This window comes from Cryptotermes secundus, unplaced genomic scaffold, assembly GCF_002891405.2.
Source record: "Cryptotermes secundus unplaced genomic scaffold, Csec_1.0 scaffold280, whole genome shotgun sequence".
Lineage (NCBI taxonomy): Eukaryota > Metazoa > Arthropoda > Insecta > Blattodea > Kalotermitidae > Cryptotermes > Cryptotermes secundus.
The window spans coordinates 463,194-481,249 of record NW_019720566.1 but is presented as its reverse complement, the minus strand read 5'-3'; the positions used below and the strand labels follow the sequence as shown (position 1 = coordinate 481,249).

General features: G+C 40.3%; 2 protein-coding genes across 6 annotated transcripts in view; one reads left to right on the top strand and one right to left on the bottom strand.

Moving 5' to 3' along the window:
• Positions 1-7,550: 7,550 nt before the first annotated feature.
• Positions 7,551-9,367, bottom strand: LOC111868882 (peptidyl-prolyl cis-trans isomerase). The gene is made up of 4 exons (XM_023859949.1): positions 9,158-9,367; positions 8,535-8,751; positions 8,317-8,453; positions 7,551-8,232 (listed from the first exon to the last, which is right to left on the bottom strand). Exons 1-4 carry the CDS (start codon positions 9,365-9,367, stop codon positions 8,161-8,163), a joined length of 636 nt encoding a protein of 211 aa, XP_023715717.1. The 3' UTR covers positions 7,551-8,160.
• A 339-nt stretch (positions 9,368-9,706) lies between these two features.
• Positions 9,707-18,056, top strand: part of LOC111868543 (cell division cycle and apoptosis regulator protein 1) — a 61,892-nt gene continuing 53,542 nt past the window's right edge. For 3 of the 5 annotated variants that reach the window (XM_023859299.2, XM_023859290.2, XM_023859271.2), the window contains exons 1-4: positions 9,868-9,975; positions 10,191-10,265; positions 10,501-10,646; positions 10,861-10,941. In XM_023859299.2, coding sequence (XP_023715067.1) covers positions 10,214-10,265; positions 10,501-10,646; positions 10,861-10,941 — 279 coding nt within the window. In that variant the 5' untranslated portion in view covers positions 9,868-9,975; positions 10,191-10,213. Of the gene's footprint in view, positions 9,812-9,867; positions 9,976-10,190; positions 10,266-10,500; positions 10,647-10,860; positions 10,942-18,056 lie in introns of those variants that run through there. The other 2 variants (XM_023859281.2, XM_023859309.1) reach the window with 2 other exon arrangements.

Genomic DNA, 18,056 nt, shown 5'->3' with positions numbered 1-18,056 from the left:
AGTTTCACACCCATACAGAACCACAGGCAAAATTATAGTTTTGTATATTCTAATTTTTATGTTTTTGGACAACAGAGAAGAAGAAAAAAGTTATGGACTGAATGGTAGCAAGCATTACCCAAGTTCAGTCTCTTCTTAATTTCCTCCTGAATCAGGTTTCGATCTGTTATCGTTGTTCCCAAATATCTGAACTGTGCCACATTTTCAAAACATCTGTTTCCTATCTTTATGTCATGATCTTGCCCTGCATTTTGGTGACGAGACAGTAACATATACTTAGTTTTCTCAGTGTTTACTTCTAGACCAACCTCTTTACTTCCGTCAATTAAAGTCTGTGTGTTTTTCTTTATGGTATCTACATTATCACCCAGTAGATTCACATCATCGGCATAGACCAACAGCTGATGTGTCCTGTTTAATTTCAGTCCCATCTGGTTTCTCTGGACCTTCCTAATTGCATATTCTAAGGCAAAGTTGAAAAGGAGTGGCGATAAAGCATCTCCTTGTTTTAGACCATTCTGGATAGGAAATTTATCAGACAAATGTTTACCTACACGGACTTTACTATACGTTTCGTTTAAACATATTTTAATCAACCTAACTAATTTCATGGGTATCCCAAACTTTATTAGAATGTTGTACAACACTTCCCTCCTAACTGAATCATAAGCTTTCAGAGTGTCTATGAATAGCTGATGTACTGTCTCATCGTACTCCCATTTTTTCTCCAATATCTGACGAATGCAAAAGTTCTGGTCTGTAGTTGATCTGTTACGTCGAAACCCACACTGATGATCCCCAATAATTTCATCTATATATGGACTTAACCTTGAGAGAAGAATATTGGACAAAATTTTATATGAAGTTGATAGCAGTGATATCCCTCAATAATTACTACTACAGTCAGTTTTATCACCCGGCGCTTAAGGCTGACAAACTCACTGTAATCTGTGAGCCGATTGTCTAGAAAATATGGGGGCCTCGACGTCTCACAACTCTATGGGCCTCCGCGGCCGGTTTCAGGGATAGCTTTATCTTTTTCTTTTCTTTATTCGTCTCGTCTTCTCCTTTTTTTCAACATGCTTTAAGGTGGAGCACAAAGTAGAAATCACGTGTTTGTCTATATAAATATAGACATAAATAGATACAGAAAGGTACTAATCTGGAAACACTGTATCCTCACGTGAGTTATCTTCCCACCCTTGTTATGTCATCCTTGAAACGAAGTCTGTAGCAGTGTACAAGATAACAACTGCTGTAGTTTTTTTTAATTGGCTTAGTGGGGGGGGGAGTCCAACTGGATCCACTCTGCATGGTGGCCACTGATTGGCCTATTGTAGCCTGCCCCGGGTGATTATGATGGAGAATTTGGTGGAAATAAGATTGGCAGGGGAAACCGAAGTACTCAGAGAAAACCTGCCCCAGCGCCACTTTGTCCACCACAAATCCCACTTGACCAGACCCGGGATCGAACCCGGTCCGCCGCGGTGGGAAGCCAGCGACTAACCGCTTGAGCTATGGCGCGGTCCTGCTGTAGTTTAGTTCAGTATACAGATGTCCATCTGACTAGTGGGTCGGTAAAAGCACCGGAAGTCTCTATGACTGATCAACAAGTCCAAAATCGAAACAAGGACTTTCTGAATACACGATAAATGATCGTATTACTTCACTGAGCAGTTCCATCTTGACATAAGATTTAAGATTGAACTTCTTCTTCTTCTTCTTCTACTACTACTACTACTACTACTACTACTACTACTACTACTACTACTACTACTAGATTATGATATTTTTTATTGCTAGTGGGGTGGGACTAAGTCCCTTGTACTGCGGCCACTTCTGGCCTGTTATACCAGCCCCAGATGATAGGTGAGGGTGATTGTGGAGCAATTGGTGGAATGAAGATTGGCAGGAGAAACCGAAGTACTCGGAGAAAACTCAGCGACCTCGGTCGTACGACGTCCTTATGGTTCATGTCGAATCAAGTAGTAGAATATATACAACTACGTACGACAGTCGGAGAGCAAAGAAATGTATTTGGTCGCTCTAGTGTGAAAAGAAGGTCGTACGGCAAAAAAATCGTAGGACATTTTTCCGTACGACCGATGTCGCTGTGTGTGTGTTCCAGCCCTTAGCCTTAATAGGCAATGCCCCTGTAACTGCGGAAGGGATTGTGTGCAGGCAACCTGGGGCGGCGGAGTCGCTCTCGAGGCTCTCGAGACACGAGCCAGAACGCATCAGCTGAGTTGGGGGAAGTAGCCAACTCTACTCCCCCCACCTCCCCTAACTCTAATGGTAGCAGTTGGGAAGGATACTGGTTGTGCCCCGGAAGAGGTCTGGACTTGCTGCCCTTGCTCTAACGGGAGAAACTTCAATTCGGATGTTACCCTGTTCGAGCCTTCGCTGAGGTTTAGGGGTTTTGTGGTTGGCTGAAGCTGGATTTTTTCCCCTTGGCACTACAGCCCCAGTGGGCCTAGGCCTACCTCCATGAACTTCTCCGTTCATTTCGATTTTTCTAGATCTTACACATTCGGTAGGACTCCTTGGGCGGGTGATCAGCTCGTCGCAAGGCCTCTACCTGTACACAAACACAGAAAAACGCACACACACAATGCCCTGAGTGGGATTCGAACCCACGATCCCGGTTTACAAGCGAGCGAAGACAGTACATGCCTTAGACCGCTCGGCTACCGTGACCGGCCTGAAGCTGGATTACCGCAGAAAAAAATGGCAAAATATGTTACAATACACGTATATACCAAGACTGCTTTTTCCGAAGCCTTCCAGTTCAGCATACATTGACTCATTAAGGTGTACACTAACTAACATATGCAGATGATATCTGTCTATGGCTCTGTAGTCCTTTTGTTGGGCCTTGGCCGCTTTTCAATTTCTTTATCTTTCTACACAGTCGGCAGGACGCAATAAACGAGGACACACAGGATAGCACCAACAAAGAATAAACGCACACAGACATCCACGCCTTAGACCGCGTGGCCACTGTAAAGGTAAAGGTAAAGGTAAATGATAAATACGCTTCTGGACAAGGGGTGTGCTGTCAGCTTATTAACGCGGGGCAAGCACCAGCAGGCAGTACTTTCCTTTCCTTTTTTAAAATAGTTTTAAATAAAACTAAATAATACGTGTATACATGAATGTTATTTAAATATCCAGAATTACATAATACAACATGGTTCATGCTACATTGTGAATAATCAATTCACTGTGAATATTCTGCTGAAAGTCAACCAACGTTTAAAGGCGCGTCCACATTACTCGTGCTCGTGTGACTCGCTATGCTCGCGAGTAATGTGGACGATATGACAAGTCACGACAGGCAAATTTTAAATTTGTAATCTAATAACTATAGTCAATAAATTAAAATACGAGTACAGCCTATACACACTACGAGTAAATATACGGATCCTCACGCGCCGAAGCCTGGCGAGCAACTGAAGTAGTGTGGACGAAGATTTACGAGCACAAGTAAAAGCCAGAAGTCTCCCGACGAGCTCAAGCCTGGCGAGCACGAGCACGAGTAATGTGGACGCGCCTTAAGAGGTACTTATCCCCCGATATTCAGGATCGAAGAGTAGGCCAGGCAAGAATTTCAATATGTTCCTCCGAAACGTCGGCCGACCTTCACCGGACTATACGGCGTTACATCCAAGCAGATATAACACTTTATAGCCACGTCTGTGAGAACCTCAAACCCAGTGGTACTCTACTAATGTTTGTTACGAAGTTTCCATACAGCTCAGACAACTAGCCAGAAATGACCCCTCCGTGCCTGCTGCAGCACAGGCCTGCCCTGGACGCCATGCCTCAAGAGAGTTAGTTATCTGAGCGTATACGTCAGTGTAGTCTTAATCTCGTCAGTCTATAGTGACGAGCTGCTATTTTCGCGTTCCCGTCGCTTTACCCCGGAAAAAGAACGTAAATTCAGTAAATTCACGGACGACTCAGGTCAAAATACCAAACTACGTGACGAGAAAATTGGCTTCATCCCTTCAGTTAAAATACAGGTTAGCTTTTTCAGTACTTCGTCACGATTAATCACACGAAATTTCCACACGCTGTAACGAAATCCGTCACTGATGTCATTTAACAGTTCTATTTAGATTGATGCATAGCGTGTCTGTAATGCTGGTACTTACTGGTTAACAATATTCGCAAAAGAGCATCATACACAGCGTGTCCAGGTTCTGTTAGGACTGTGTTCATTAAATATACAAGACGTGAATTTTCAAAATTTCACTCTTTTTATTCAAAATAGTCTCCTTCTGATTCAATACGTAGCTGGAATCGATTGAAAAGTTTTCGAAAACAGTCACTGTACCCCTTTTGTGGAATCGCATTTAAAACTGCGGTACATTCCCTTTGGATGTCCTGGATGGTGTCGTGACGGTCTCCTTTCATCGTCAACTTAACTTCTGGGAACAATCATAAATATGTTGGAGCCAAATCTGGCGAATACGGAGGATGATCAAGGACTGTCATCCCTTTTCTGACCAAAAAATTGCGCACGATCTTCTATTTGTGGGGTGGGGCATTGTCGTGGTGGAGCGACCAGGAACCTTGCTCTCGATATTCAGGTCGAATTCGAAGAATTCTCGCCCAAAAAGATTGAGGACTCAGAGATAATAATCAGAATTCACTCTTTGACTTTCTGGCAGAAATTCCTTGTAAATGATTCATTCGGAATCGAAGAAAACGGTTAGCAGTGTCTTTACTCAGATCTTTTGCATGCGCACTTTCTTTGGTTTCGGCTTCTTTGGGCTCAACCACGCTGTATTCTGCCGCTTTGTGAGAGGCTCATATTGAAAACACCATGTCTCGTCACCAGTAACAATTGATTTTGTAAATTTTGTATAACTTTGGGCCGACCGTAACATGTCTTTGCAGTGTTCCACTCTGACATGTTTTTCATTGCCTGACAGCGAGAGAGGTACACACCGCTCACATACCTTCCGTTTGTCCAAATCCTCGGTCAAAATCTGATGCACAGTACTTTTTTGTATTCCCAAAAGCTCCTCGATGAGTCTTGCAGAAACACATTGTCTCACGCAAGGATTTCGGTCACTTTTTTCACATTTTCTTCAGTGGGACTTGTTCTCGGCTTTCATGCCCGTCGATCGTCTTCAATGAGCTCCCTGTGGTCACGAAATACAGCATACCATTGAAAAATGTTCGAGAGACTCAAACAATCAGTACAGTACACACTCTTCATCATTTCGTACGTTTCTCCGGCTGTTTTACTTAACTTCAAACAAAATTTGATGTTGGCTCTGTTCAACCGCCATTTTCCGACAAGCGTCAGAACAGTACTGTTACATTCAAGGTCAGAACACATGATGCAGTGATGCTTGCGCTTTGAAATTATAGAGAGCCACAGCTGAAACTTCAAGAATCTTTACGCCACAACTCGCTAACAGATGGCATTGCTGGACAAAATAATATTAAAAAAAAAAAACTAGTCCTGGACACACCGTGTAAATTAAATTTTATTTATACAAAAATAAGAGGGTTGTAACCCCCTAATATATTTTTGCCCTGGCAGCTGCTTGGCTCGCCTGTGCTAAAGCGCTGGCCCTCCGTAAACTACAGCCGATTGCGTCATTTGTTCTACTCCTATTACTGATCGATAAATTCTGAGCTGAGACCGCGAAACATTCATTCACACTCCAGCGTTTGTGTTAGACGTCTTATTGTACGGTATACGTAAAATTGCGGACTTCCCACGGCGACCAGGTATTAAGTTTATTCAAATCCATATATATTTTTGAGACAAAATATGTTGACATTACTCACATCAGTTTATGCTATTCATGCAAAAAACTCTTAAAGTTGTATAGTCACTCTTTCCGTGCCTGAACTCCGAATCACGGAGTATAGAGACGTGAAAGGAAAGGCACCTCTTATTTTCGGAATTTGGAACAAGATGACCAGCCTCATATCGCGGTTGGCTTTACCGTCGGGGAAAGGGCATTCTAAATGGTTGCGTCAGCACGAACTTTACGAGCTTTAGGAGTCACAGTAATGAAACGGAGTCCCCTGTTGCGATTGCTAAAATCCTGCTGGTCCATGTGGCCAAACCACGAAATTTTCGTCGATATGTCTGAGCCATTTAGTGGGTTTGTAATCAGCTGTTTCCTAAAAATATTTTCAAAGTATATTACTTACCACCGAAAACAGTGAATTTCCCATTGCCATACCCTCTTTTTTTCTGACATAATTTATCTTCGAACTAGAAATACGTGGGATCCGGGATAATTACAGGCTCGGGCTGGACGACCGAGGAGTCGGAGTCCGAGTCCCGGTATGGTCAAGAATTTTCTCCACGTTGTTCACACCGGCTCTGGGCCTCACCCAGCCTCCTATCCAAAGGATTCCGGGGGCTCTTTTCCTAGGGATAAAGGGGTCGGGGCGTGAAGCTGACCACCTCCAGCTAGTGCCGAGGTTAAAATAATGTGGATGTATATGTCCAATCCCCCATACGCCTTCATGGTGTAGTAATTAAGTAGTTAAGTACAGGGACGACTTTACCTTTTTACTCGAAGTACGTGGTTATTAATCAGATATCCAGTAATTCCATCTGCAGCTGGTAAAGGTGAGCGTTCTGGGAAAGAAGGAACCGGGACAGAGTGCATGGACGTAGGTGCTAGGCCTCATGTGTGTGGAGCTGTTTAATGTTTGTCTTAACTCTCAGAGATGGTTTATGTGGCGCGTGGCTTATTAACCCTTGTGTGTGTGTGTGTGTTGGTGCTGGTGTCCGGAGTCAGAAACTACTCTATCGATTGGGTTCAGTTGAGTAGGTTTTACTTGGAGGAGACAGAATCGTCTCCGAAACGTTGTTTTATATAAAAAAATGTGCTTAAACACAATAATTTTAGTTTACATGACGTGACACATACCATTCTAATGTCTACGCAGTAACATCGAAAATGTCATTATCGTGATTGTTTTGCGTTCAATGTGTACATAATGAAAGGGAATTCAATATTCCTGAGTGCCAATTTTATGATCGATTAAGAACTGCAGCTTTGGTGAAGTGCAATTTATATCGCATGGTTACAGAACACACGAAAAAAAAAGCTAAAAATTGCTTGTGGTTACATTAGAAAATGTCTGGATCTATCTGTAACACAATTGGAACCAAAATCACCATTTCCTACATCTGACTGAACACATTTGGCTCTGCCGCATGTACTCAGGGCACGCCCACACTTTCGTTATCGATCTATAGCTGAAATATCGACCCATCCCACGAAGTCTAATTGCAGAACTTTCCAACAGATGGCACATGCCCATACTTACGCAATCGCCGCACAGCAGACATGGAAACTCCACGCCACAAACGGAAAATTTTTGTAATTTCAAGGTTAAATTGTATCAATCATGCACTTCCTGACTGAATTCCACATGTTGCCACATCCACGGTCTCCCTATACATCAAATTGTTTCTTTATAAATGGCAAAGACATGGTTTAATTTGCTCCTTGCATGTGAAAATCACAGATTAATAAGGAATTACATAAATTACACATCTATTATGATCCTTACATGTCTTTATTCGTTCAAGTGACCTTGAAAAAGTTTAATGAAATTCAGAACACAACAGAACTCGATAGAAAAATTAAACTTCCACTCATTACCAAGCCCACATATCAGGAATGCAAGATAAAACTGAAAATCACTTTTTCATTATTAGTACATGCATACATACCAATTGGCTGAGCTTAGATTCATGATAGAACTTGAAATACAACTAACTACAAGTTGATGAAAATTAAACAGCAAATAATATAAAAATTTTATCACATTAAGATCGTTACTGATAGCTGAAACACTAGGGACTCTTCATAACCACGAGAACTACATACAATGCATTAGCTAGGTCAAGTTCTATTGACTGAGATTTGCATCTTGTTGCAGTTTTACTTTACAACTAGGTAGTTATTTGGCAACCACTACCAAAACATGTTAACTAGGCTGTGGAATGATGGTCTGATAAACACTGCTTAATCACAATGTGCCAAAATTACTGCAGTCATATCTAATTTTATCATTTTACCAGTTGCAAATCAGCATATTTTAAATTGGAAAGTTATATTTATGCAGCATGTGAAATGGGAAAGAAAATGTTTGTTTTAGTATAGTTTAAAGTTGGCCACAATCCACAACAGTGATCTTCTTGCTTGTCTTGCCACTCTGGGAACCCAAACTTTCCAGCTGCAAAAAAATAAAATGCAAAATATGTACATACAGATTGGGGATATTTACTTTTCAGCTCATAAAGAATTAATGAACACACACCTTCTTCACAACATCCATTCCCTCTACAACAGATCCAAAAACAACATGTCGGTTGTCCAGCCAGCTTGTTTTCGCAGTGGTAACAAAGAACTGACTTCCATTAGTGTTTGGTCCAGCATTCGCCATGGACAGAATGCCTGCAACCAACACAAACGATTCAGAAAGTCATGTATCATATATATACTTGAATTACCAATGCTTTAACAACATATACATACCTGGTCCAGTGTGTTTCAGCTGGAAATTTTCATCTTCAAACTTGTTACCATAGATTGATTTCCCTCCAGTACCATTGTGGTTGGTGAAATCTCCTCCCTGGCACATAAAGTTGGGAATGACACGATGAAAAGTGCTGCCTTTGTAACCGAAGCCCTTCTCGCCCGTACATAAGGCGCGGAAATTTTCGGCAGTTTTTGGTACTACATCATTTCGAAGCTGAAAGTATAACCACAACATTTAAGTTACCATTATAAAGGTCGCATTAACATCTTAATTACATATACGTCACTCCTTAAAACGACAATTCTTGGGTTTCGATTTTATTCATCATTAAAAATCCGTTATCAAGCACCATTTTGGAAACATCTTATCTTTCTTACTGACGCTAACCTCGTGGAGACCGGTAAGCACTATTATTAATGTCGCAAAGTGTCTCAGTAGTGAAAACTTGTAAAAATGCAACAATTGTGGCCACAAAAGACTACATATTGCCCTGCCGTGTAACTATATTCTCCAAAACCGGCACCATCGTAACCCAACAAACGAGACCACAATGGAGTGGCAAATCTATCATACTATTTTTAACCACACTTATTACAGTAGAAGTCAAAAACCGACTTACCTCCATCACAATTCTTCCTACAGGCTGGTTATCGGCACTCATATCAAAATAAACTCTTGGGAGACCCATTTTAGAGGCAAAATTACGTACAACGGCAACACAGAGAAGCGACTGCACACCACACACGTTACCGATTCTTTGGAAGGAGCAAAGAGGAAACGATTGGCGGTAAAGATGCAACGCTGCTTGAGCCATTTTAGCAAGTGACATGAATATACATTTAATTAAAATAACACCATAAAATATCAGAATGAATTAATTTAAGTCACTATTTTATTTTAATGAAGGATTAAACACGACCTACTCAAATGAAATTTTAAAATATTTATTAATTAATACGTGAAATCTTAGAACTACTTTATCTTGCGGAAGTGGAAGTTAGCCGTGCAATTACTATTGCAAACCAAAATAAACATATATAGTAAAAGGATCTGCATGCAAATATATTGTTATTAAAATAATTTTAATAATCACATTTTAAACATGTTTCATACTTTGTAGTTTTAAAAAGATAGCTGACATGATTCAACTTAACGAGTACACTAACACATGTGCAAATTCGTATTGAAACTTACGAAGTCAATGCAATGTTATATAATTACATAAAGTATTATTAGTAGATCCTCTACTGCTATCATTCCAAAAATATGTAATGTTAGTAACACAATTAATTGTTAAAAGCAATGTTTTCATTTTACGTGATTCGATATTTCTGTCGATTTCGGCAATGTAGGAAATGGCGTTGTCAGTACTTAATGTCAGTAATGTGTTGTGTTATTTATGAATTGCCTTGTATAGTGTGTACGATTTGTTATTGAGTATGTATAATTTTAATTTGAAGTTAATGTGTATATGTATATGGACGTGATAATTTTTTTTGTAACCAAAAAGGCTATAAACCAGAGCTCAAGTAAACTTGCTTTTATATTTATGTTTAGGTTTTCATGAAGTGTTAAGGTTAATAACTTTTGCGTCCACTTAATTGAAATTTGGAACCGGCTTAGAAAGTAAATATTTTTTATTTATGTTGTAGGTCATTGGAGAGGTAGAGATACCATGTCTCAGTTCGGAGCAACAGCCAAGAATCCACCATGGGTTAGGACGACAGGTAAGTTTGGTAAGGTACTCTGTCTGCAAGATAGTAATGTGTGTAATGCTGTTGGGTAAGTCTGCTGGACAGTAGCGTGTGTTACACTTGTTTGAAGTGTCAACATCAACTCAATTTGCAATTGGCAATTTTTTTACAAGGTTGTTAGATTTAGTAGGTGTGCTGGATTGCCGTGGGTTGCAGTCGACACTGTGAGATACTCAGTGGCTTTAAGTAAGAACCATTTTGTCTACAGCTCAAACGATGGCTACTGGTGTGACGCAGCAGCAACAGCAGCTCCAAACGCAGATGATGGGGCAGACTGCTATGGTTGCCAACCCGACCATGGTTCAGTATCAGCAGCCACAACAAGTCTTCCAGACACCGATGGGAATGCAACAGGTTGCTAAATGTTGCAATATTGGCTTATAGGATAATTGTTGAAGTGAAAGCCCAGGTTCCGGATAGCAGTATGTGATACCTGAATTGCTGCTTCAACCAGTTTATCTGTACCTGCCTGGAACACCCTCGGAGGTTGCACATGCAACATAGGTGACATTACCATTGTAGTATCATAGTTTTGTAATATTGTCCATCCCATTCCATTCTATTTCAGGCTGGAATGACCATGACATCAATGACAGGGGCAATGGGTGCTACAAGTGTTGCTATGCCAACAACACTTGGAGGGACTCAGGTAAGCTCCTTGACTATTTATCTCATATGCATGCTAAGTGTGGAACTCTGACACCCCTTTATTTATTAATAATCCTGTTTAACAGCTTTTACAATTTAACATATATAGGAATATATCTTTAAAAAAATTGCAGTTATGAACTATAAATATGAAGCACGAGAATTACTAATATATTTAGGATTTTATTTGTTATTTTGAATAAGAACCTTACATCTATCCATTTCCTTACATAGATTCAGATACCTGCCTAGTAGTGGCATTAATTGTGACTCTTTAACAGAAAAGAAGTCATTTCTCTTACAATTCAGTATTTTTTGGAATAGTTTTTGTCATGTCAGAAAATTTTTGGCTTTGAACAGAAAGATTAGAATGTTACCCTAATTCGAGTAATTGCATAGGTTGCAATTCTTGAAAAGTAATGTGCAAACTACTGGCAGAGAAATAAAGAAGAATGTAAATTTTCTTAATGTATAGTTTCTTGAACAGCAGTTGAGAAGGAATTAAAAACAGGTTACTAGCCTGGCCTCACCCTCCCATTATAGTATAGTAGGGTATATTTGCATCCCATAGATCATTCTTTTGGCTAAACCAAGGTTGCAGAACATGAAGTTTTAAAGTGAGCACAAGAAGATCTTATTTCATAGATGTGCATAAAAATTAAAATTTTTCTAGAGAGGTAAAAAATCTCCATAGTAGGAGTGAGTTAAGAGGTAATCTTTTAATGCAGGCTTCAGTGCTTCTGTGTTATCATGTGTTAGTGACTAGGCATGGGGTTTGAAGGGGTAAAAAAAGGTAAATTTGCTCAACTGATTAAGCACTATGCCATTAAGGCGTATGGGTGAGTGGACGTATAGATCCACATTTTCTTGATCTCAGCACTAGCTGGAGGTGAGTGGTCAGCTTCATACTCCGGCCACTTTACCCATGGGGAAAGAGCTGCCAATACCCATTGGATAGGAAGTTGGGTTTACCCCTGATCTGTTCTGGAAGATGTTGAGAAGAGAAAATTCTTAACCTTACTGAGACTTGAACTCTGACCCCTCGGTTGTCCAGCCTGTAGCCAGTCTCTATACTGACTATGCTATCCCGGCTCTTGGGGTTTGGAGGTGTAATTGGGTTTATTGAAAACTTATAACTCGTAAATACAAATCTTATGGTCTTGCTGGTTTACACACTAAAGTTCATTAATTGCAGCACATGTGAAGTCTTCTTTGTTTTACTAGTTGTTCCTTGGTAACAGCTCCCAACAGTGGAGATTCTTCAGCTTCCATGATCACGTTGTTGGCAGCTGGCTTGTCCCGTTGGTTCTTGTTATATAGCCATGGAACAGACTGCATAGGAAACAGCGTGGCCCACATCGGGAACATTGTGACATAGTCATCCACCAGCTGTTGCATAGGAATGGCCCATGAGTTTGCAGCTGTTGCCTAGCAACAACCACCTCTTTTCTCTCTGCTATTCCAGCTTTGAGCCATTATGTCACGATATACTTCTAATGTAGGTGGAAGATTATTGAATAACATGATACCTGTTTAGTATACACATCATTGTTCTTTAGTGAGGTTAACATTGGCATACATAGAGCATATTTATGTTGTGTTTAAATTGTGTACCTCTGTGGTTCTTTGAAATTTTTACATATTTAAAACCACAAGCGGTGGCAAGCAGAATGAAAAAATTTTCTGCAAGAGACTCTGTATTTAACAACCACCATTATTGTACGAGGGCTATTTGTAAAGTAACCTTCATTTATTTTAAGCAGTTTATGTAGGAGTGGGGGAGAGCTTGCACATGAGAGGTAGTGTCACATGACTCATTGTCTTGCAAACCATCACGTCACCTAGTGTTACTGTTTGTCTCTACAGAGTGAGTTATGATGTGTCCTGTGATTGATAATTCTGCCAGGTGCAAAATTTGCACTCTTATCCACTTTATTCATGCAAAAAGTGATATTTGCGGAAAATGTCATGAGTTACACATGATTTACGGTCAAAATATGAGTGAAGGAACTGTAAGACAGTAGTGTAGAATGTTCAAAGATGGGAAAACATATGTTCACAATGAAGAACAAAGTGGTTGACCATCTGTATGAGTTATCTTGTTTGAAGTGTTGACCAGCGAATTTGTGAAAGATTTTGCTTCACAATTTTAGGAGTTTCATGTGAATTTCAGCAAATTTCATGCACACTTCTGTAAGAGATTATCATGCTTAGGCTATGCTGTCACAAGTTTTGCCCAAGGTGGGTTCTGAAAATGCTCACAGGTGCGCACAAAACACAGAATGGCTTTGGCTTTGACTTTGTCTTCCAAGAGTGATATCACAAAGATAGTGATGAAAATCTCAGTAACATTGTACGAGTATCAGGTGATGAAGCCTGGGTTTCATTTGTGAATGTTGAAACCAAAGTGCAGTCAAAGCAATGATTGCACAAACATTCACCAGACAAGTCGAAAAAGTTTAAACAAACATTGTCAGCCAGAAAGCTGATGGTGACTGCTTTCTGGGGCAGGAAAGGAGTGCTTATGGTGGAATTCATGCAGCATGGGACGACAGTAATGTCAGGTGTGTTAATTGCAAAACAGTAAACAAAAAACTGTGTAGCGCCATTCTGATTAAAAGGTGGATTGCCGACATCTGGTGTAGTGACCATGTGCATCCGCATACAGCTGCTCGCACTGGAGCACTGCTAGAGCATTTCAGCTGAGAGTTGTTTGGCCACACAGCTGCTTGCACTCGAGCACTGCTAGAGCATTTCAGCTGAGAGTTGTTTGGCCACCCTCCTTACAGCATGGATCTCACTCTGAGTGACTACCACATGTTTATCTACCTTAAGAACTGTTTTGGGTCACAACGCTTCAACAATAATGAGAAGTTGATGGAAGGTGTCAAAACATGGCAGAGCTCACAGGTGGCAAACTTCTTTGACACAGGCATATGAAAACTTATTCACTGATACAACAAGTGTGGGGTTCTGGCGGCGACTAGATTGAGAAGTAGCTTAAGTATGTTCATATTTTTTATGTATAATAATTTTTTTCTCGTTGCTTGTTTTGTTAACAGCTTACCTGAGGTTACTTCCTGAATAGCCCTCATAATTATTTCATTCTGTATGTTAAGTACTTTATTTCTCTCTGTCCAATGTCCCCATAAGATTAACCCATATTACAGTATGGAGTGGAAGTAAGTAAAGTAAACAAATTTTAAAGGATTGTCATGAATAGTATGACTGTCCTCATGGCAAAGCAGTATATTTGTCCTCCGAATCATACCCTTAATATGAGTAGAGTGATTTTACAATGCTCTCAGTATCTAGACTATAGATCATTAAATGGTGGGATGATGAATGAATTGGAGAGGATTTGGAAGGAAATGTTTGCGGAATCTTCATTGTATAATTCTGGCATTTGTTTGGAGGAACTGAGGAAAACCCAGTCAGGATATCTGGTGTGCTGGCTGAGATTTGAATGAAGGAAGTCCTGAAGACAGGCCTGTAGAGTTACTGCTTCATTGACCTGTTTGATACCTGTCTGTTGATAAAAGGTGAAGTTATTCCTGGTCTTCGTTAATTAAGTTCCATGCCATGAACATGTATGGGAGAGTGGGTCTGTAGCTCCATTATTCTTAATTTAACCTTGACTCTAGAGGGAAGTGAGTAGTTAGCTTAATGTCTTTGCCACTTTTCCCCCAAGATAGCATCCCATGGTGCCCATCATAAGGTGGCTGTGTGGACCTCAGAGCCAGTATGGTCGTTAAGGCAGAGAGAAAACTCGCTCCAGCTGGGAATCTAACCCCAACTCTTTGCTTGTCCAGCCTGTAGCCTTGTTGCTGTACTGACCGAGCTATCCCAGCTCCTTTTATGTTGGTGTAGCATTATTGAATAAACTGGGAGCAAACAGGTCAATATCACAGAACTTATTATGCCCCATATCACCACAGTTACATGTACTTAGTTAAATAAATTAATTTCTTACATAAAAAGCTCACTGAATTGAAATTTACTTACTACAAATGGATCTTTGTGATGCTATGTTAAATCAAGAGGTGTGATGTCTATTTGAATTAGGAGGTAAAGCATCATGATTAGATTCTTCAGGGCATTCTTTCAGTTATGTCAGGCAAATGCCAGGATAATGCCAGTAAGTGGACTTAATTGTTTTCTTTTCAGTGCACCATGCTTTATGAGCCTCCCATCTTGTCCAGTGGTGCATAATCTGTTGTATTATTTATCAGTAGTTTATTTAACACACTATCACTGCCTCAGACTGTGTAATGTCATATGATTGGATGATGATAACTACTAAGTTGAAAAGGATGTGGTAGGAAGCAGTTGTCTCATAACGTAGGATACTTCCCTGAAATTTGCCAGGAACTGAAGAAAACCACAAGGGTACAAACCAAAACTCAAACCAGATACCACCTGAATTCAAATAAAAAACATTACCATTTTGAGTCCCCATACTTGGTTCTGTTGATATAGTGTTTTGAAATACAATGCACTGAACCAGTTACTTCGGTGAAGGTTTCATACTGCTGTCTAGTATTCTGCAATGTAGAATTTTGGTTCATGTGATGCAGATGCGTGTCATACAGGGCGGCCCAGTTTCAGGAGTGTACTATAACATAAATACCACCTCTTCATCTTGGATTTCCTGAGCCTATTTGGAGAGGGTTTAGTGCAGTTCTTGAATTAGTATTCTGAAGACTGTTTGAGACAGAGCTTTGGTTTGGACCACAATAATCAGAGGGTATCACAGTGCTGGGGAGAAACATTTGTTAGTGTATATACAGATGTACCAAAGGTTAACCAGATGTAAGCTACAATCTGCAGGCTAGAGCAGGCATCCAAGCTGTGTTTTATATCCTCATGAAAGAAGATTCTGTATTGTCACTGTGCAGTCAGTAGAACCTGATGGTATGTTGGAAGTCAGATGCTGTTATTCAAATGTTTTGTAGCTTTCTACTCACTATGGCTTAGCAAACCAAGATATAAGGTGAAGTTGTGTACAGAATTTTAGATTTGTTTGTTTTGTATCAAGTTATATGTTTATATTCATATTACTGTAAGTTTCCCTGAGAGGTTACCTGCTCTGATAGAACTGAGTTCTGGTTGCATGGTTTCCACTTAGCTGTTCAGAAAATTGATCTATTAATATGTGCAGTATTGATAGAGTAAAGGTGAAATATCCAGCAATTCTGGTACTAGAGGGTTGCTGGATATTGGACCATTATGCCTAGTGGGTAAGAAGTTGGTATAGCAACAGGCTATGGGCTGGATGACCACGGTGTGATTCCTGGCAGGAGAATATATTTATTTGATTTGTTTCGTTCTCGTCTGTCACACAGTTAAGTTTACAATTGTGTTTATTTCAGTCCAGTGTGACATATAATGCCTTCACCACTTCAGCACTTAGTTACCTAACATGTTTCGATTCTTAATATATCATCGGAGGTATACCACTATGATCAGGAACCCACCAATACATAAATATTTTTGTAAGACTATATACGAGGGGGACCCAAAAATAACCGGAAATGACCTGTTGCGCGCGCATGCTTTGTAGTTACGAGTTGTGCTGCTAGGTGGTGTTAGCTGGGGGTCTCCCCCGACTGTTAGTGAGCTGGCGTCAGTCTGAGTTAAGTGGTTTGTCTGTGGTGCTCTGTTGTGTGCGTTCCTGTTTCAACCCTTTGGCGATTAGTGAGATGGCTGACCAGAAGGAACAAAGAGTGTGCGTGAAATTGATGAAGATCGTCGAAAGACCATTGACCAACTTTCTGAGGAAACGAACATCTCATGGAGCATGGTCCAGCGAATTTTAACCGAAGGTTTGCACATGAGACGGGTGTCTGCAAAATTTGTTCCTCGCTTGCTCGGAGATGACCAAAGAGAAAACCGCGTGAATGTTTGCCGCGACTTGAAGAGTGAAGTGCAGTTTTCCCTAACAGAAAGCAAAATTTCACGCACACTCTTTGTTCCTTCTGGTCGGCCATCTCACTAATCGCCAAAGGGTTGAAACAGGAACGCACACAACAGAGCACCACAGACAAACCACTTAACTCAGACTGACGCCAGCTCACTAACAGTCGCGGGAGACCCCCAGCTAACACCACCTAGCAGCACAACTCGTAACTACAAAGCATGCCTGCGCAACAGGTCGTTTCCGGTTATTTTTGGGTCCCCCTTCATACACTTAAAACATTTATGATGCTCACTGTATGTAGTTGTTAATTTTCCATTGTCAAAATAGATGTCTGACGTAAACTTTTATAATAAGAAACATTCTTGAAGTAAATTACTTAGAAGTGACATAGATGCAATCACTTCCATAAAGGATATTTTAAAAATGTAATTTTCCACTGCACTATATATAAAATTCAGTTTGTTTCACCAGCCTTTACGTTGTGTTGAGACAAATTGAATTTTATATACAGTGCAGTGGAAAATTACATTTTTAAAATATCCTTTATGGAAGTGATTGCATCTATGTCACTTCTAAGTAATTTACTTCAAGAATGTTTCTTATTATAAAAGTTTACGTCAGACATCTATTTCGACGATGGAAAATTAACAACTACATATAGTGAGCATCATAAATATTTTAAGTGTATGTAGTCTTACAAAAACATTTACGTATTGGTGGGTACCTGATCATAGTGGTATACCTCTGATGATGATATATTAAGAATCGAAACATGTTAGGTAACTAAGTGCTGAAGTGTGAAGGCATTATATGTCACACTGGACTGAAATAAACTTAATTGTAAAGAGAAGATATTTATCTTTTCTGCAGTGTCCATACTGGCTGTGGGGCCTGCCCAGACCAGCTCTGGGGCCCATCCAGCCTCCTGTTCATTGTGCACAGGGGGTAAAGGGACCAGGGTGTTAAGCTGACCATTCATCTCCATCTAGTGCCTAGGTCAAGAATGGTGGAGCTGTATCTCCACTCCCCATGTCTTCATGGCATACTGCTTAATTATTTAAGTGCAGTGACAGCTTTCTTTTTGCCTGATGTTTAACTTAGTTTACCTAGTAACCTCATGGAGAGGCCTAACCATTCAGTTTGTCACTTGATTACCTGCCCTTTTTTCCCTGCTGCACTTTCTGTTCCCTTAAGGC